This window comes from Lepisma saccharinum, chromosome 1 (assembly GCF_977018435.1).
Source record: "Lepisma saccharinum chromosome 1, izLepSacc3.1, whole genome shotgun sequence".
NCBI lineage: Eukaryota > Metazoa > Arthropoda > Insecta > Zygentoma > Lepismatidae > Lepisma > Lepisma saccharinum.
The window spans coordinates 215,440,292-215,461,399 of record NC_139229.1 but is presented as its reverse complement, the minus strand read 5'-3'; the positions used below and the strand labels follow the sequence as shown (position 1 = coordinate 215,461,399).

Below are 21,108 nucleotides of genomic sequence, written 5' to 3'. Positions count from 1 at the left end.
CAATGTCTACGGAGAAAGTGTGAAGCTCAAGCAGCAGCTCAGATAAACTGGCCAACAACGCAGTAAACAGTTTCCTGTCGGAAATCGAAAACTTCACCCGCTGTGTGTTGGTAAAGTTGAAGTCCTGATTCGAACGCCACTTTACTTCAAATAAAGTTCGGAAAGATCAGTTCCCTCTGACACGTGGGGCCCAGTAAATCCTTCCCTCAAACCTTACCTACCGAAACCTTCCGATGTAGTAACTAACAGTACTTGTCAAGTCCACGTGGAGTAAATGGGATGTTGCCAATTCGGTTTCTTTAGAGATTTCATAACATGAGGTTGCGGTTGTCTTGGCTTGGTTGTGCTATTTTTATTATATACAATGTGGAGTGTAACGTCGTCCCAGTTCGTGTAGGATGTGTAACCACTGCAGGTAAAATTGAGAACAACGCTTCTCAGAAAAGCAAATGCGGTTCAATACCAGATGCGCGTCCTCTCGAGCTATGCAAAGATACCAAAGTGGCGTTCGAATTAGCACTCGAACTGTAACCAACGCCATGCTACAATCAAACCAGCTCTACAGCATGAATAGAAGGAACGATTCCCCTTAGCTTATTAAGAAGTGGTGTATAAGAACAGCCTTTATCCAAGCATGAATGTCGACCGCACTTTCTCGACTTTCGCGTCTTCCCACTGACCGCGATTCCACGTGCAAAATGACGTCAATAAAGAGGAAATGCAGTTTGTTCGTCAACAGAGAAAACATTTTGTCAACGAACCGCCTGAAATGGGCACAAGTACGAGGGCCACTATTTATATTTTGAGCCTTGGCAACACTGATTGAAGTTAGGTGCGATTTGACGTTTGCACGGAATCGTCTGGCATTATTGACCATAACGTACTTCAAATGTTTTGTCAATAGCTTGATTTGTGTTGTTTATGTTGCCTTGGAGATTGCGCGACAACAATAAAATGGAATTAACTCGTGAACATTTTCGTGCGATGATTTTTTACGATTTTCGACGTGGATTATCAAGACAAGAGTGCATCGATCAACTTACTTCCACATTTGGCGATGAAGCCCCATCCTTTGCCACTGTGAAACGCTGGTATAACGAATTTAATCGTGGCCGCCATTCGCTCACCGACGAGATTCGCGAAGGTAGTCCAAAATCAGTTGTTGTTCAAGAAAACATTGATGCTGTGCAAAACCTAATACTGCAAGATCGTCATGTGACATACTGTGAGACTGAGGCAACCATAGGCATTAGTTCCACCAGCACATATAAAATATTACATGATCATTTAGCTGTGAGAAAGGTATGTTCTCGTTGGATCCCACACAATTTGACAAAAACTCAAAAAGACGCTCGCGTCAATTGATGCAAACAAATGCTCAATAAATAGAATCGTGGTGCTTCAAAAGACGTATATAAGATTGTAACAGGTGACGAATCATGGATATATGCATATGAGCCGGAACGTAAACAGCAGTCGACTGTATGGGTGTTTCAAGATGAACCCAATCCAACAAAAGTTGTTCGCGCTCGAAGCACATCGAAACAAATGGTCGACTGTTTTTTCGGGGAAACTGGTCATGTGGCAACTGTGCCTTTAGAGGAACGTAGAACGGTCAACTCAGAATGGTACACAACAATTTGTTTGCCAGAGGTCTTCGGTCAAATACGGAAAACAAACAAACGCCGTCGGATCATTCTTCATCAAGACAATGCCAGCTGTCACACATCTCATCTAACAACCGACTTTATGAACAGTCAAAAAATCGAATTGATGGGTCATCCTCCGTACAGTCCTGATTTGGCACCCAATGACTTCTTCTTGTTCCCGAATGTCAAGAATAAATTGCGTGGACAACGATTTTCGTCGGCGGAAGACGCCGTTGATGCGTTCAAAAACCATATTATGGAGGTGTCTCAAGAAGATTGGAAAAACTGCTTTGACAAATGGTTCGAACGAATGCAAAAGTGTATTGACCACAAAGGAGAATACTTCGAAAAACAATAAAGCAGTTTTCAATGCCAAATTCCTGTTTTTTCATTGTTAGGCTCAAAATATAAATAGTGACCCTCGTAATGATTTTAAAGCACGATCTGTCGAACCTTTCCTTTACGATTCCGTCTTCTTCACACTTCCTTGTCATCATGGGTGTTGTCAGAAATTTCAAGGTGAGAATGGGAGGAGGGAATTCAGCCAGGTCGTAGATATAATAAAAGTCATTATGTACATAATCACACAAGGTTATTGTTATCATTATCGTCACCATCATTAATCTCGTTGGGAAGATAGCAGACCTCCGTGGCGGAGTGGTTAGCACAGCGCCCTGCGACTTCAGAGGTCCCGGGTTCGAATTCCGATCTGGGCATGGGTGTTCTCTGTAAGTGTCCCTTCATCAAATTCATCATATAATCACTCATCCTCTTCGTTGCGATTAGCCAAAAGAGGCAGAAAATCGACGTAAAATAACCTAATTCAATCAATCAATCGTTAGGAAAATCATGTATCTTCTAGGAGCCAGATGAGCGAGAAACCGGCACAATTGCATATATTACCTAGGTTTTTCCGTTTTTAGCTGAGAAACACACTGAAATGCATAGTCATTATACTTTCATACAACTTTGGCACTTTGCCTAGGATTTGAACCTATGGTCATTGCGCTAACAATTCCACAGACTTCTCGATGGCGTAGTGGTAACGTCGTCGTCTTGTGGTCAAGGTGTCCCGTAGAAGCACATAATGATTCGGATCCCACTTTAAACTGTAGGTCCGGCCCCGATTAGCCTATATGTGCGTAAAGTAGACTTAAAACAGACTTTGACTTTACCTGACCGTTCCGCTAATGAGGTAGAGAGTCAACCCTAGCCAGTAGTTAAGCTGATATGAGAATAACAAGGTATGGCAGAGACCTCGGGTTCGAGTCTTGGTCGGATCCCAGGCTGGGTGTTTGTGAGTGTCCCATTCATCAATCACTAATCCCCATCTTCGCAATTAGCCAAAAGTGGCAGAGAATCAAAGTAAAATAAACCAAATCAAACATATGTAGTCTTAGTCTTAGTCGAGCCTGCATTTTTTATCACTTTCTATTGTAGTACATCTCCCGTGCGTGTCAAAAGCAATTTAATATCAAGAATGGTCCTTGCTGAACAGAAAGGACTTCCTTGCCGTTGAAGTAAAAAAAAAACGTCTCCCATTGCCTCAGCGGGAGTTAAATCAGAGCCATCTAGCTTTTGAAGTGCAAGTAACTTCCTCTTCCTCGGAACGTCGTTAAGGCACTGAAGACAAAGCGAGGTGATGAATCACGCATGCAAAATTAGTTCGTGGTTGCTCTTATCCGAGACAGCCTGTAATTCCTGAAGATAAGCAGAAGCTTATGAGGTCAAAGAACCAGGTACACTCTCCGCTTCTCCATTAATAAAGGTGTTTGCCCTGAGAACACATTTACTAGGAGTGTGTACGCTAAATAGAATGTAAACACATGTGGTGAAAATCCGCGAACCAACTTCATACTATGTTTGTTCAGCATGGAAAGGTCTTGTACACTGTCAATAGTAACAGTCTAACGCAAGATGTGACTAGTGGAACATGTAAATTAAGTTGGAATCGACATGTCGAAAAGAATACACGATTTGTGCAGGAAACGTCTTTTAAAATGGGAAAAGGAAAGTCAGAATATGAATTGAAAGAGAAAAACATCAATTTAAATGTTTAAAATGTTTGTCAAAGTTTATTTTACATCCACTTTAGGCTCAGATAGGTTAATGGGGACTTGATTTAAGGTTTATAATGGGATTCAAACCACTGTGCCTTCACTGGGGGTGGACTCCACTTGTAATCGAATCCCTCGATTTCAAGTCGACAGCGTTAACACTACGCCAACAGGAGGCCCTCACTTTTTAAAATAAATACATGCTTCACTTATGTGTGAGGTTGAGTGACGATATGATGAATTGATGAAGGGACACTTACAAAGAACAGGATTCGAGTCCGGGACCTGTAGCGTCGTAGCGCGCTCTGCTAATCACTCCGCCGAGGAAGTAGGCGTAGGGGGTGTTTGTATTATTGTATTGTATTTTGCTACTTAACGCAGCCTTTCTTTCAATTTTTTGGCGAATTGTGACGATGAGGATGAGTGATGAAATTGATTAAGATGTCCAGGTTGAAACTCGAACCCGGGAACTCCTGCGGCAAGAAGGAAAATTAACTACTTAACGCATTACTTAACATTCATCCTGTATGTAAACTTTTATTATTAGTGTATGTACAGTAAAATCTCTTTAATCCAGACTAATGGGGGGGGGGATAAGTTGACCGGTTTAACGAAAGTCCGGATTAACTGAAATAACCTAAAAGAACAGTATAAAGTGCATTAAAACTCCGTTTATAGCAACAGAACACGTTTACTATGTTGTATTTAAAGGGCATAGGCCTAAATACACTATACAGTGCAGTAAAATGTAAAGCAATACGACAATGCAGTACGTAAACAGAATTTCATGAGTGGTTGACTGCCTTTTCTTTGGGAAGTTCTCCATGGACGTTGGATGTACGTATTCTTAGCCGTTACGGAGGAATATGACGAATGCGATTGTTGACTTCTAGCGAGTGATGTGCCGTAGTTATAGTCTATAATTAAAGTTTACGTCTACATGCGTTGCCTACACGTATCTACGCGTAGATTACATTGGGTTGTAGTTTACATAGACTACGTAGACAATTTAAAGTGCATTAAAATTAATTTTCAAGGCTTTCATGAAAGGAAAGTGACATTTTCAACTATATTGGCTTGTAACGAAATGAAAAGAATCCTATTTGCAACAAAATTTCTCTTCTCTTCTATTATAAACTATGGAAGAAGATAAATAGTATGCAAAAAACAACAACAGGTGGCAGTCGTGAGGCAAGAGTAGTCTTTTTCCCATAAAACACTAGAATATTTCCTATATTAGGTTTCTTCCTAGGTGAGAAATTGTTCGAATTTGGAAGAAAGAGTATGAAAAGTTGTCCTTACACATCAGCAACTGATAAGCAGTATAATTTTATTTTAATTCCACGGCGCCCTTTGTTAAGTTATCACCTTTCGCCATGTTGTTTACATAGATTACCTAATCTACGTGTATAAAATAGTCTACGTGTAGACTACCGTTGTTTACACGTAGACGCACATCACTGCTTATAGCCACATTTAAAACCTAGCATTCCGTTTGTTTGTTTTTTTTACTTTTGCCTTTTGCCTGTCCGGATTAAGCGAAGTCCGGCTTATCGGGGTTCGGATTAACGAGGTTTTACTGTATTTGTACATGTTTTTACGTGTTCCCTTATGTTAGATGGGATTAATTCCAAGATCGTGGTGCTTCTGGTACAGTTATACTAAAATAGAGGTACTACGTAAGGTATTGGTTTCCAAAGTAATGATTGAAACGTTTTGAAATTTTCAAAGCGGTAGTTGCTGTTGGTGTTAATGGATAAATCACGAGCTTCCCACAATACTTGGAATACGATTGAACGTTATTCGCATTGTCAGTAATAACCCTTGTGGCAATGGCAACATGATAGTCATATGACGCAGTCTGTAAAAATGTCACTTTCCCGTGGTGCTTATTAAGCAAAAGAGAATAACACTCTGTGAATGATAAGTGACGTCAGCACAATGACCATGAGAGCTCTCACGGTGTGATTCATGTTGGAAAAACCTTCCCAACTGCAAAAAAAATATGTTTGCTGGATTACCGTTTAGCAACAGCATTAATATGACGGAGTAGAATGCATACAATAAATACGGATGCATCAATCCTTTAGCTGGATCTTGATCTCATTATATCCGTCATTTTTGGTATGAAGGAAACAATTCACCATAAGGTTAGTAAAGAGTAGCAATTTAAATTTTGAGGGGCATCCATTGTTGAGACTTTGAATTTCAGTAATGGAAGAAAAATTAACTCAAAATCGCTGACTGAGGCATTTTGATATGTTATTTTCTCAGCTCATGTATCAAATAGAGATTGCTGTAAATGTTGCCAGGTCTTACTTGAACCACGTAATTGGTGTTTTACTGTTTCATTGTATTGATGGGTACTAAACAGGAGCGTACATAGTGTGTGTCCGAACCCACCGAAAATCATTCTATTAGAAGAATTCCAGCTTCCGTGGCACAAAAGTTCTCTGTTCCCCTCCCCTTTAATTTTCCTTCTCTGTGGTTCAGACTAATTTACATATAAGCAGATTCAAAACAACTACATATAATTTATTCATTTCCAGTGTGTGACAAAGAGAAAACTAAATATATGCTTACAGGCCGAAACCAAGTGTTAGGTAATAATCAAAATCTAATTATTGATAACAACTCGTTTGAACCAGTTTCCAAATTCAAATACTTAGGAGTAATATTAACAAATGAAAATTATATTAAAGAGGAAATAAAAAGTAGGCTTAATTCAGGAAATGCATGTTACTTCTCTCTTCATAAACTTTTGTCTTCTCGTTTAATATCTAAGAAACTAAAAGTTAAAATATACAAAACAGTAATTTTGCCTGTAGTATTATATGGATGTGAAACTTGGTCCCTTACATTGAAAGAGGAACATAAATTGAGAGTATTTGAAAATAAGATCCTTAGGAAAATCTTTGGACCTAAAAGGGATGAGGAGACAGGTGAGTGGAGAAGGTTACATAATTTAGAACTACATAATTTGTATTCATGTCCAGATATTATTAGAATAATTAAATCAAGAAGACTTAGGTGGGCAGGCCATGTGGCACGAATGGGAGAGGAAAGAGGAGTTCACAGGATTCTTGTTGGGAAACCTGATGGTAAGAGACCTGTAGGAAGGCCAAGACGAAGATGGAGGGACAACGTTGAGATGGACCTAAAGGAAATCGGTAGAGATGGAAAAAAGTATATAGATCTTGCTCAAGATAGGGACAGATGGAAGGCCTGTGTTGCTGCAGCCATGAACCTTCGGGTTTAAGAAGGCTAGAGAGTTAGTTAGTTAGTTAGTTCCAGTGTGTGACCAATTTATTCTGCAGCCACATAGGTGTAACACAACTAGGCTAACGAATAAAAGAGTGAGTCTTAGTAACAAGTAATTTGCTGGAGAACGAAGTGAGATAGTTCATTTGCATAGGAAATAAACCCGCTGTAGTTGCTGGGAACTTTCGTCGGCTTGAAAATACTTTATTTTTTAAATATAATAATATTGTTTGATAACGGTGATAAGATTTCTCTACACTAAATTTCAAAGTGAGAGTATTAGGATGGGCAACGGCCCCCCTTGCCTCCCCGTGCGCACGGCTATGTCTCCACAAATACCCTTTATCAGGAAGCGAAAGCGTGACCAGTATCTGCTTGAGGAGAGACTATCATTTCTGAATGATGGCACGGATTGATTACTCGGTTTATATTGATTTTCAGTCAATAATGGCTTATCAGTTTATTAGTAAATTTGATGATGCTTTTACGGATCCAGTTTTCCTCTACTGATAAGGTAGTTTTGTAAGCATGTCCAACCAGGTATTAAAAACGTAGGATAGGCTGGGGCAGCAACGCATTCTAAAATGGACATTTGTTGACCAGATGCCATGACATGAAGGTTATAGAGCATTCACAGAGAGCACGTGGATCAGCGAACCGAAGTTGTAAAGTTAGTCCACACTTACCGAGTGCACCGGGGGCCCTTATGGGCTTTTACTTGTTTTTACTTCGTCCCTAAGTAAGGTTATTTTTGCCCTAAAGAAAATACATTAGCATTGGAAGTGATAAGAATGAATAAGCGGTAAATATTGGGAATGCATTGTTATGATTTTATAAGTGTTTTCACTTGCAGTACATATCTTGTAATGATATATTCGTTTGTTATACAGCGTGTACATACTTTCCAGAATTAATTGTACAAGTTGTCTTGTGAAAGAGAAGCACAAATAGTTTTGTTGTTGTTGTTGTTGTTTAAATCGTTACTCTAACATTCTCCGCAGCTGGCGATACTTGTAAATATAGTGACCCCTTTATTGTAATTAATCTTCATTAAAGAACGACTTAAAATTATTTTAAAATTACCTATTAAGTTGATTTAGATATTAACCGTTTGATGCCTATCAGGGAGACCCCATCTCCAAGACCACAACTTCATTATTACGATTGAGTACAATTGTTTTCGATGACTTTAGAGTATCTTACTACAGCTTCATCAAGATAAGAATGCCCCCGGCAAACTCATGAACTAAAGTGCGCAGTCATTTGTTTTCTCCTCTCGCTTCCCCTTCTCTCCTGCCTTTTGACAGTGCTGCACAATTTGTCAACGAAGGAACACTAGATCAATGCAAGCATCTGATTGCATCGCCCACGCTACCCCCGCTCGCTTACGGTTGAAAATTCTAATACAGCGCCACAGGGCATTTTTATCTTGGTAAAACTGAGCAAATACTGATTGATCACTGACTATAATTTAATTACAGCCTGTTAATGAAAAAGCATTTTAAAAGTGAAACCTGGATTCCATTAACAAAAAATTATATTCTGACATCAAACATACCTCGAGCTACACCCTATTATTTGACAAGAAACTAGTATTGTTCTTAAGCATAAGACAGTGTTTTCATTATTGTACTACTGTATTATGATCCAAGAAATATAAATTAAAGTGACTTGGTAAGATAACATGATGAATAACTAATGTGGAGCAGAGAAGGAAAGTTGGTCCTGAAACTGAAATAATGAATTTCCTCAACAATCACGGAAAGACAATATTCTAGAAATGCTTCCATAACTGAGTTCCTTGTCCGTTCAATAATTGTTATTACTTGATCTTATCTTTAATTGAACCGAAAAAAATTGCCTGGCAAGTCGTCCTGTATTCCCAAAACGAAGAAAAACAAAAAAAATTATATTGTAGTTAAGAGCACAAAAAACATTGACTTTTTTGGCCATAAAAATTGATAAATTACAGATCAAGATAAAAAAAACTGACATTTGCTGACATCACTAACCATTTTCCACCGCTGTTATTGTGGATCGATTTTTTTACCAGAGGAACAAAAGCACCTTGCTTCCACATGCGTGCGCAGACCCTCTGATTATGGGGGCAAAAGCATTTTGATGAAAGTTAAGTCTGGGAAAGAAAAACCTCATTCCATCTACTGTTATATTGTATTCATGGGTACGAAACAGGGGTGTGTATAAAGTGTGTCCGGACCCATCGCTACGACGCCAGGGGTTCCGGGTTCGAATAATGCAACTTCTCCGTAGTTGCTTAGAACTTTCGTCGGCTTGAAAATACTTAATTTTTCTTTAAGAGCATTATATTGTTTAATAACTGGGATAAGATTCCTGTCCACCAATTTCTACGTGAGAGTATTACCGGGGCAGAGGGGGGCAACTAAACCCTCTTAGCCCGTCCCGTGCGCACATCTATGCTTACTTCCAAAGTTCACTGAATGCTTGAAGGTGTAATCCAAGTTTTTACACCATTACCGGAAGCAAATGAAGATGGGTAGAAGTGGCCTGGAAGATTCGAATGTCACACGACGTAAAAAGTTAGGCAATTGTTTAGTGCAGCGAAGCAAAAAATTGCGGAAAGAAACGCGCTTAAAACTCTTGTAGCAGATTTTTTGCTGCATGAGAACGACGGGCATTGTTCCTCTTCCATTGTTGTTCTTCTCCTGATATTACCTCACTCGTGACCGACAGCAATCCAAGGTCGCATCACAAACGCTACACTGAGAATGTCATCAACCATAAAAAAATAGTTTTCGCAAGTAAACACACATCAAGGTCATTTTATAGCAGACCCTCGAAGCTTTAATGTCCATGATTATGGTGTCGTGCACACTGGTGTACTCAGGGGCATGCTGATGGGTCTATAGCCCCTCCCGAATTTTTGAGAAAATCAACATTTTCAAATGAAAACAGTAAAGAACTCGAAGAAAGCAAAGTGACCAATGCAAACCCCGTTAAAAATGACCCCAGATTACCAGTTTTAGCTTTGAACAAGCAAAGTATTTTTTAGTGTAATTCTCCCCTAGAACACAGTTATGTTATTCCGACTTCTCCAATTTCAGCCCCTCCGAAAACAAATTCTGCCTGACGCTAGAGTTCTTGCACTATTCTTCACCTTTGGCATAGGAAAGGAAATCGTATTTCAAGTCGGAACTGAGGCGTGCCCAACTTCTCACTAAATAAACTAAGCCTTTCCTTTTCAGTCAAATTTACTTCCTTAACCATCAACTTAGTAACATATATCACTAAGTAAACTAACCTAGACTCCATAAAATAACACGAGAAGAATATTTCATAATCATGAACATAAATAAATTCACTTAAAATATTAAAAGCTTTTTAAAAAACTTCTAGTGCATATTAATACCAGTATAACAATGTGTGACATGCAATTGTAAACCTGACTTGTTCTAGAACCCAGTACAAGTATGGTCACACACACAACTGTAACTTTAACAGCTGTAAATGTTACAGCAGAGATTCCATTCTAAGTTATAATCTGCTAAAATATCACTTGTTTGTGTTGCTCACCCAATCAATAGACCTCCAATCGTAACACACGTCATCAAACTTCCAAGTACATCATCCTCATTATTGTTATACTTTTTTCCTCAATATGCCCATTACACTCAAGTGTGATCCATTAATTCATTTGTAGTCGTTTCTGCATGGCACTTGAAGTAAAGCAATTCATTTTCCAAAAACTGTAAACAATTGGTGATGTTCTTATAATGCAAAAATTGATGTGGGTGTTAAGTTCCCATGAAATTAGCGATGAAAATTATGGTTACATGACTTTAACTCCGTAAGTCTTCCGCCGTTATAGAACAATAGCAGTGTATGTAATGTACTAATATATATTATGTTACAGGCACTAGTTTAATAAATATATCATCATAATAAGATTATTCATCCTTAATCTGTGATAGTGTTCTCATTTCGTTATAAGTGCTTATCTGAGAGGTTCTAAATCTATCAATATCTATCACTTTGTGGAAGTGCCTTTTATGCGTATTTTCTTATTTTATGACTTTTTCCTATTCCCTGACAAACTACCTATCTCATATCTGTACATTCCTCGTATCTCCGTCGTTAACTTTATAGCGGGCTTCGTGACGTAGTGGTTATCAGAGCGCACTACGACGCCACGGGTCCCGGGTTCGAATCCCGGCCTGGATGTTCTTTGTGCATTTCTCTTCATCAATATAGACTCTCTAAAATTGGGTCCTTTTTGCGGAGCGTCAATTTATAGAAGGTATTTCAAAGTTAACGGTTCTTGTATTGCGGCAAGTCAATTTTATAGACACCACTTTTTCGTGCTATTATTAGCCTATGTGGGCTATTGGCAATCAAACAACCCATCGTTGATGCTTTGTCAGTTCCTGAAAAATATTATTTTGCAATTTGGAATTACAGCCACGGTGGTCTAATTGGAAGGGTGTCTGACTGCCATGCCGGAGACCCGGGTTCGATTCCAGGGGTGGGTGTTGAATTTTACCGACCTAGTCCCCGGCTCTGGGGCTCACCCAGCCTCAAATCAATGGATACCTGGGGGCAACCCTAGAGGATAAAGATGTCTGGAGGGTGGTGCTGATCACATCACCTCCAAAATGGCCAAGATCGAGAATATGTAGTGAGGGTGTGGAGTTCTACCCCCACATACCCTAAATGTGCCTTCAAGGCATGATGCTGTATGCAGGGGGGAACCTTATCTTTGACCTAACCTAATATGGAATGTTTATTTGCGGCAGATTGTTTTTGTTAGCTTCATTTTGCGTCTAGTCTTCTTGTAGTTAGTTTTTTGCATTATTTACGATGAAACGAATTTGCGGTTGCATCCATTTATAGATGTTTTTCTTTTGGTCGCTCTTCCCTTCAACGTCTACAGGAAAGGGGTTAAGCTGGAGCTGCATGTAAGTAACCCTATAGCGCTACAGCCCAATATTGGGCCAAGGCTTACCTACCGACTGCTTCCCACGCGGGCCACCAGTGGGGCGTGGAGATCTGAAATCAGATTAGGGGCACGGGTGGTCAGCCCGACCAACCCCCAGCCGTTGTAGGGCTTCGCGACCGGATTACGCTCACTCACTCGGATGGTGGGTTGCCACCGGCCGCATACACAGGCCGAAAATTCCCGGAGACTGAACCCGGGATCGAACCTATGCCGTCCCGCAACCGCCGACCAAAGCATGATGCCTTAGACAGCTAGGCCACGGAGGAGGACTGGAGCTGCATGTACTATGCCATAATTCTGTTGTAAGTCCACTATGTGCTTACGTAGGCTAATGGGGACTGGTTCCACAGTTTAAAGTAGTATCCGAACCACTGTGCAATTTGCCTGCAACGTGCATCGAACCCGACACCCCTTGATTACAAGATGACGATGTTGTCAAAAATTGACATTACTATTCATGATGGTGACCTTGACTTTAACAACAAAGTAGAAATATATTTTGGAATAAAATGTCGTTAACTAATTTTAAAAACTTTATTTATATTGATTTATCTATTTAGGAAACTACTAAGAATGCTACAAAGACAATTTTCTGTATAATGAACTCAGATTCAAATGTTACTACCTAAAATATTCACATTGGTGCAATTGGTGCCAGAACTCAAGATATCTAGGGGTAGATGTCTTGAAGATGCTGCTTGTTTCAGACCCAAGCGAGAGAAATGAAAGAAATTAGTGTAGTTTTGTGATCAGGGTGTTCAATCAGAAGTATGTTCAGTATATCACTGGTAAATGGAAACAAAATTGTCCGAGTCCGAGTCTGCTGTTCCTGGTTCTAAATCTACTCCCCCTTATCTCATTGTTTTCCTTCCACAATTCCCTAGCTGAATTTGTGACCTATTCAATTATTACAGTACACGTATGTTCCTCTAGTATTTGTTATTCTACAAACTTTCGTCATGACAACCCCTTAAAACTGAACAATCCTCCTTTATTCCAGAACGAGAAGAACCATGCGGGGCAGATCGCCTTCCGAAACTCCAGTGGCGTTGGCGACGATGCCTGGGAAGCAAGTCCCTTGGGAGACACGGGACCAGCCTGGTCAGGTAGGTTCAATTCTCAAAGTGAGGAGTTAGTACTTAATGCATGTTTTATAGTTTGTGAAGAAGAGTCACTGGATGAGATGTTACAGTTCGTGCTGGACAGAGGCGTGCTCAGGTGGTATAGATAGCGCCATGATCTGAATTGATATGAGAGCTGCGATGTGTATGAAAGTACTGCCTCAGCCAAAGGGGCCAGGAAGAATAGCATAAAGGGCCCAACAAATTTTAATTCATCATCATCATCATGCATATAGCTATGTAAGTACAAACACACACACACACACACACACACACACACACACACACACACGTACGTACGTACGTAACATTACGCATACACTTTGTCCACTCGGTTGATCGGTCAACTCACGATCTCGCCTGCCTTACGCATTCATGCTTCTTCTCGTGAGAGTTCGTCCAATAATTTCATCAATTCACCATTTATCCGCAGATAAGCAAAGTAAAAGAGCAGCTTCCGCAGCAAACGGAGAAGTCGTTACGTGGAACACATCCTTTAGCTGCATTAACTCCTTACCTTGACCCAGCGTTACCAAAAAAATAGGATAAATTAAGTTTGGTAGATCATACACACAACCTACTAGAATCGTGTCTTTGTTTAAATCACTTCAAAGTGAAAGCTGCCTACTTGCACACTCCATACACATGCCAATTATTTTAATTACAAACTTGCAGATATTAATATTTCTTTAGATATACACGCCCCACGAATCTCCCAATGTCTTTGCGTCTCCATTCACCCATCCTTTCATCACATGATTATCACATGATAACCAGCACCTCCAGATAATAATACAATATTTTTTTTTTCATGATATATATTAAGTAACTATTAGAAACATAGCATGATTTTGAGCGATAAGATAACATTTTGGCGCGAGAGGCAAATTCCAGCAAAACCTTATTTCTGATTATCTACAATGAACTTCCATTCGATGATCATTTCCCGGAAAATGCAATGAGGTAATAAACGTTTATCATAATCTCCAAGATCTCTTCAATATATCAATATATATCAACTACGTATTCAACAACTTATGATAACTGTCTCGAAGATTAACAACAATGAGATCACCACAGTGTATGTTTACTGTGATGTTTCTTCATTCGCAACAATCTATTTTCTGTTAGGTTTTAAGTTTTTAAGGAGCAAGCATGTATTATTCTCTGTACAGTGCATATTGCGAAGAAACTGCGAAATGTTATAATAAATTTAACGTTAGGCTAATCTCTTAATATGTTCATACGATAACAAAACAATTTTATCGTACAGAGCATATAGAGTACTAAAATACAGAAACTGAACTTGTATCACTAGTAGACATTTTCACTCCGGCAGTTTATTCGTTTGTACAGCGTATTTGCAGAAGATTCAATTCACCCTACAAGTGCATCAATATACACTGTACAAAACACACCTTATGATCATCAAATTCATCACATCATCACTCATTCCCATCTTTGCAAATTAGCACAAGATGCGAAGTGAAATAAAGCAAATCGATAAATAAATAAACATTCAAGACAATAAGAGAAACAGTCTGCAATTGAACTACATAGTATACAATTTAAACCAGATCAGAAAATAATTCGACATGAGTTAATATATACAATACTTTCAGTATCACACACAGATGTAAATAGTTTTCATGACCTAAATACATTGAATAATGAGTTTTCAATTAAACATATTATTTGTATTGTTATATGGTACAGAGTCAACCAATTTAGTACATGCCCAGGCCGGGATTCGAACTCGGAACCCCTAGCGTCGTGCTAACCACTCTGCCACGGGGGGCGGCTGTGTTGAATGTATTCTCAGTGTTGTATAAACGATGTACTATTCATAACCCTAAAATAAACATATTTCTATTTCTATTTCTATTTCTAATGGCTTCAAGCTCGTTAATGTGGCCAAAGTCTAATTTGGCGAAAAGTGGAATTCAATTGAAAAAGGAAGTCTTGATTTTTGACATAATTTAGATAAAGTTCCAGCATATACTATATCAAAATCCGCGTCTGTAGAGTAATACTCACTATTACTGACTGATAAATCGGTAGTATTTTCCTAGATATATCAGTTTTCACTCTAGTCTGGGTCCTTTAAATTATGTTTTAGTTTTTTAATCCTGTATGTTTAAGTTTACTTAAAAAATTGTTTTTATAGTATAGTGCAAAAAATTAACTATTTTGTTTATGGCTCTGCACATGCTTCTTCTTATTGTTTTTTCCAGATATGACAAAAAAACAAAAAATTCAGAGGACGGCTGTAAATGTACTAAAGCTGATTGCCATAATAACACTCCTCTACTTCTTCATCTGTTCACTGGACTTCCTTTCCACAGCCTTCAGACTCCTAGGTGGCAAAGCAACAAGTAAGTTTGAACTTTGAAAACTACTAAACATCCAAACAGTGGTGTAGTCCCAAAATTTTCAGAGGTTATACGCTTAGTTTCGTGAAATATTAAGTGGAGACCATGTTTCTTTTAACTTTGGATTATTTTTCTATTAAATATGTGGATGAAATCAATTAACTTCAAGAAAGAATGTCATTCATGGTAGAATACTGATGAAAATATGCCATAATTAGCATGAAAGAGGCATATTACAATAGAGAATACATTTAAAGAATATATGAAACGCATATTTTAATGACTGCATTTAAACATAAAGGCTACAGTACAGCATGTTTTTCCTTGTTAATGTTGCTTTGCGTTGGGTTCGGGTCCACCTGGGTTCAGTCTCTGGGTTTTCGCCCTGTGTATAGGACCGGTGGCAACCCACCATCGTGAGAAAATTGGGGAGCTACGAGTGAGTAGCGTAACCCGGTCTCGGAAATGTCCTATCGGCTGAAGGTTAGACGTTTGACGTTCGAAGGTTTGATCCCACGACACCCCATTACCGGTTGAAGATCTCCACACCTCTAGGTAGCATTGTGGGAGGGAGACTGGCAGTCGGGAGATAGGCCAAGACCTTTCGAGGGCTGTCGCGCATGGGTTATGGTTATTGCTTTGTGTATTATCGTTTTGTATACTGCTAATAACTTTAGTAATACTATTAATTACACTAAAAATTAAAAAGTTGGGAAATTACTTGTATAAATGAAGAGAAAAAGCAACAATTCTCTTTTTTCTTGACTGCATTTAAACATAAAGGCTACAGTACAGCATGTTTTTCCTTGTTAATATTGCTTTGCGTTGGGTTCGAGTCCACCTGGGTTTTCGCCCTGTGTATAGGACCGGTGGCAACCCACAATCGTGAGGAAAGTGAGTAGCGGTGGCTCAGTCGGTAACGCGTCTGACTACCATGCTAAAAGTCCCCGGTTCGATCCCCGGCCGGTTCATATCCGGGAACTTTTCTAACGTTGGAAGCGGCCCCGGCGCCCACCCAGTGTCGAATAACATGGGTACCTGGGGAAAAACCTGGGGGGGTAAAGGTGGTCAGGGGCGTGATGCTGATCACATCAACCCCACTCATGACCGGATCAAGAAAGTGTGGGGCGTTACCCCCACACCCCCTATACGCCTTCATGTCGTGGTGCTAAGCACAGGGGAACACTTTACCTTTTACCTTTCTTTCCGTGTATAAAACTGAAATACAACATACCTCAATTGTGGCATTTAACTATAATCGCCCTCATAGTCCGCCGCCAATTGTTGCGGGAAAGAGAAATAGGAACATTGTTGAGATTTTTACATCAGGCTTTGCCCGATACTTCTAAATATCATGTCATGTTTAGTCAAACTTCTACGTTAGTTTTGGTAATAAAAGACAAATTTCATATTATTCAAGGCATGCACGAAGGGTTCAACGAAGCTAGCAAAAGTTCTGATAAAGTTAACAGTACATCCGTATTTCTACGTAATTATTATGATAATTGGCAATAAAATGTCCACTTGCAGCATGTATTTATATTCTCAACATTGCTCCGATCCCCTTTCTTACCTACATGCTCCGATCACTCGAAATCAAAAGTATTTGGTCGTAATAAACTCACTGATGTAAAAAAATGTAAACGAAAACTTAAATATACGCAATGTAGAAGAAGGTTAACCAGAAGGCTCACGGCTTTTACCGCCGTATACCACCAACTCCAGCCCTGCATTCAAATATTTATAAATATTGTGCAGAAATTCCCAAGTTCTGCTTCAGGTCAAGGAGATTATGAACCATAAACGCAAGAAAGCGAAAATAATATATTAAGTAAGGCAACTTCGCGCCCACACTAACGAAATTATTAAACATGTTCCCAATTTACACTAAACTGAAAAAAGTTAGTTTTAATCGAGGTTTTTATTGTGTTGTTATTTTTTTAGGTGGTGTGTTCCAAAACAGCGACCTTTTGAGGAACCCTGTGGTTGGTGTGATGATTGGAGTGCTAGCCACTGTCTTGGTACAGAGCTCTTCCACCTCTACTTCAATAGTCGTCAGTATGGTAGCGGCAGGATGTAAGTTGATTTTAAAAGGGGGAGGAGAGAATAATATAGTCATGGTGTAAACATTAATGTGAGTGTTAATATTTCCAACTAATGATATACTTTCGTATTGTGCAAGAAGCTTACTTTTAATATTTCTTCAGTAATATTTCAGTAGAATTTCACTCCTCACATCATTGAAATTTATCGTAACTGTTAAATGTAGTTATTTTCTTCAAAGTTAAAAAGAATTATCACAAAACCGATAAATGTATTTTATTAAATATATTTTGAATTGATGTAATAGTCCAGTCTGAAGTAATTTGCAATAAATCTTTACTAATTGCGATTTCTCTTATCTGGTGTATCATCTGGTTTTTGATTTTGGAAATACTTGAAGTGAGATAGTTTGCTTTGTTTATGTAAAAATGAAGATAAAACATAAAATGAATTCTTACAAAATTTGCCAATAGTTTTACGTCTCTCTATAGACCAACATTTGTTAAGCAGTTTACGATTAAGTACATTTATATTCATGTTTTGTTGTGAATGGCGGAGAATTCATAAATATTAACGGTTTTGATTTTTCACAAGAATGTTTATTCAGGCATGTGTTATGTGGGAAATATAATAGCCTAAATGTGTTTCCTTTCACTACTCATATTTGCATTCAAAATATTCTCCAGTACTTGGACCCTGCCTTGGAAAATTTCTGGTAGACTTTTGGTAGCCTATTGGCTAGTAGTGAATGGGTGCTAAGCTAAATCGAAGAACTAAGAAAGATAAACAATGAAACAAAATTTCATTACATGTGCAAGCGAGATATTGCAAGCAATAATGCAGATACTGAAATGATCATAAATGGCATTCTGGTTATTTAACCACAAGAACTAGCTGAAGCAATATTTGTATTCAAAACATATCCAAGACAAACTATTTTCATGGAACATTCCCTTCGATTCATACAAAGTTTAAAGTGATATTTGCAAGGCAAGAGCCCAAGAGCTTTAAACAATGTAGGTGCCTGTGTGTTACAGCTGCGCATATCATTAGAGATATAATTCCACGCTAATGAAGCATAAGTAATATCTGTTAGGAAACCTCAACTAAATAACTTGACTCGGTAGGGCGATGAAAGACAAGGAAGACTGAAACATTCTTCCATTCTTCCCGCTTTTGGGTTTCTCAATTTGTGTTCCCTCCTGGTTTCATTTTCATTATAATAGCAACTCCAGTTACTGCTGAATTTTTAGTGTCTGTTGCGGAACACAACCAGCTTGCAACAAACACAAGAACTAAATGCTAAGAGGTCTAAACCTGGCCCTACTAACCTAACCACATATGCATTATTAGACCTAATTGTAGGTCAGGAATTGTTGGGTCAGAGCCATGTTTAGAGCTCTTAACATATAGTTCTGGCGTTTGTTGCAAGCTGGGTGCCCCGCACCACACCCCAATTTTTAACCAGTGCTTGTTACTGCTTTCTAAAACCGAGTCAATGAGGAATTCACTACAACGCCAACCATGCATTGTTTGTATACAAAAGTTGGCCATAAAACTAATACTGAGTATGAAATTCCTTTCTACTGTTAGGTTGCTTTACGCTGAAAATTTTAAGACTTCATTTGTAATTTTCACTTGCTTGTTATGTGTTATCACATTACACAAGAGACCTAAACACTATTTCCAAAAGTTTTTAATGACTAATGCACGATTTGAGAAATCCAACATTAATATTATCCGTATATACACCGGTATATACAACGGGTCCAAGTTGCGTTTTCTTTCATTTGAATAGGGAACTTGGACCGGAATTAAATTGATTCGGGATAAATGTTCCTGGGCCGTATTTAAATTCATCCGGAAAAAATGTTCCTGGACCGAATTGAAATACTTTAAACATAAAAAGGTTCTTTACGGTCTAGAACCCGTTTACATTTGCTGATTTTCTTGCTGGAATTCAAGTTATTTACAATTCCTGGACCCCGATGGCGCAGTGGCAGCGTCGTCGCCTTGTAATCAAGGGGTCCCGGTGGAGGCACATAGTGGTTCGGATCCCACTTTAACTGTAGGTCCAGTCCCGATTAGTATTTGTGTGCATAAAGTGTACTTAAAACAACAATTCTTGGACCTTCAACCCAACACTGGGATTGTTAAGGATCCAGGAACTCATACATTCTAATGGGTTGTATTGGTTTCCTTAAGAGGATCGGCACCTTTTTTCTCGCACAATTTTAATTCGGTCCAAGTTGCGTATTGTTACATTTCAAATACGGAACTTAGACCCTATTTGAAATCATCCGGAAAAAAGGTTCCTGGACCGTACTTAAATTGATCCGGAAAAAAGGTTCCTGGACGGAATTTAAAATACAGATAAAATACGGATAAAAGGGTTCTCTACGGTCCAGAACCCATTGATTTTCTGTCCTGGACCGGAATTGAATTTTTTTAAAAAAAATTCATGGACCTTTAACAACCCTGGATGTACAAAAAACGTTAATGCTGTTTTTGTGTATATAGGTTATATTCGCATTTAAGTATAATTTATCTTTGCAGTCATCGACGTTCCAGCAGCTATACCCATTATAATGGGAGCCAACGTGGGCACTTCGGTAACAAACACCATAGTGTCCTTGACCCACGCTGCCGACAGAGACGAATTCGAGAGAGCCTTCGCGGGAGCCACGGTGCACGATATGTTCAACTGGCTCTCAGTCATCGTGCTTCTAGTCATAGAAGTCAGCACAGGTGAATTTACACAATATTCGTAATTTTAACAATCTTGAGTGTGTGGGTTGTGTTCTGTATGTGCGTTCAGAAGAACTCGTAGTGGATTACTGGTTGAGGCAAAAATAAAAGGAGGGTATACTTTAGCTGTGGGATCAACAAAATAATGTGTGGGGGCACCTACTTAGATAGATAAAGGGGCGAGGGATGAGTTTTTGCCAGGGTGACGTAGAATAGTTTCACTTATTTATTTATTTATTTCGGCTTTATATACATGACGAAGTTAAGGCTATTTTCCCTTTTCTTCCACTTCGATATTTTCTTTCATCGCTTTGCTAATAAAAGAGGAAAAGAAAGACAAAAGAGTTAAAAGGAAAACAAAAAAGAATACAACGCACACACAGACACATGCTCACTATTTCACGGACATAAACAAAAAGGCAGTACAGTTTATATTACACACACATACATTATCGTCCTTACACCTACACACATGCATACTTATATCTAGGGAGACAAATTTATGGTAAATAAAAACTGAGGAGAGCGGTAAATAAAATGTTAGATCAGCGGTATATACCAGCGGTGGAAAAAAAAATTGGCATACACTTTTACATTATGAGAGGAAACAACATACAAAAGAGCTATAAATTGACAAACTACTTCATTTTTATATACTGTACACATACACAAGTACTTAGCTGTCCAACCAAAAAGAAAACATCAACACAAAATCACTTCATTTCTAAATTGCATATCTCAAGTGATTTATTTATTGTATGTATTTAAAGGATATCCTTGCTGTCCAATAAATAAAATGATCACTACTGCACATACACAAACACATGTTGAAAATCACATGACGATAAACAAAATTCATTCATAACTGAACACAAATGACAC

General features: G+C 38.7%; 1 protein-coding gene across 1 annotated transcript in view; it reads left to right on the top strand.

Annotated features, from left to right (window-relative positions):
* Positions 1-21,108, top strand: part of LOC145979031 (sodium-dependent phosphate transport protein 2B-like) — a 66,932-nt gene that overhangs the window by 31,069 nt on the left and 14,755 nt on the right. Inside the window, exons 2-5 of the mRNA XM_083112110.1 lie at positions 12,943-13,048; positions 15,298-15,438; positions 17,380-17,511; positions 20,035-20,226. Of these exons, the coding sequence (XP_082968236.1) occupies positions 12,943-13,048; positions 15,298-15,438; positions 17,380-17,511; positions 20,035-20,226 (571 nt within the window). The remainder of the gene's footprint in view (positions 1-12,942; positions 13,049-15,297; positions 15,439-17,379; positions 17,512-20,034; positions 20,227-21,108) is intronic.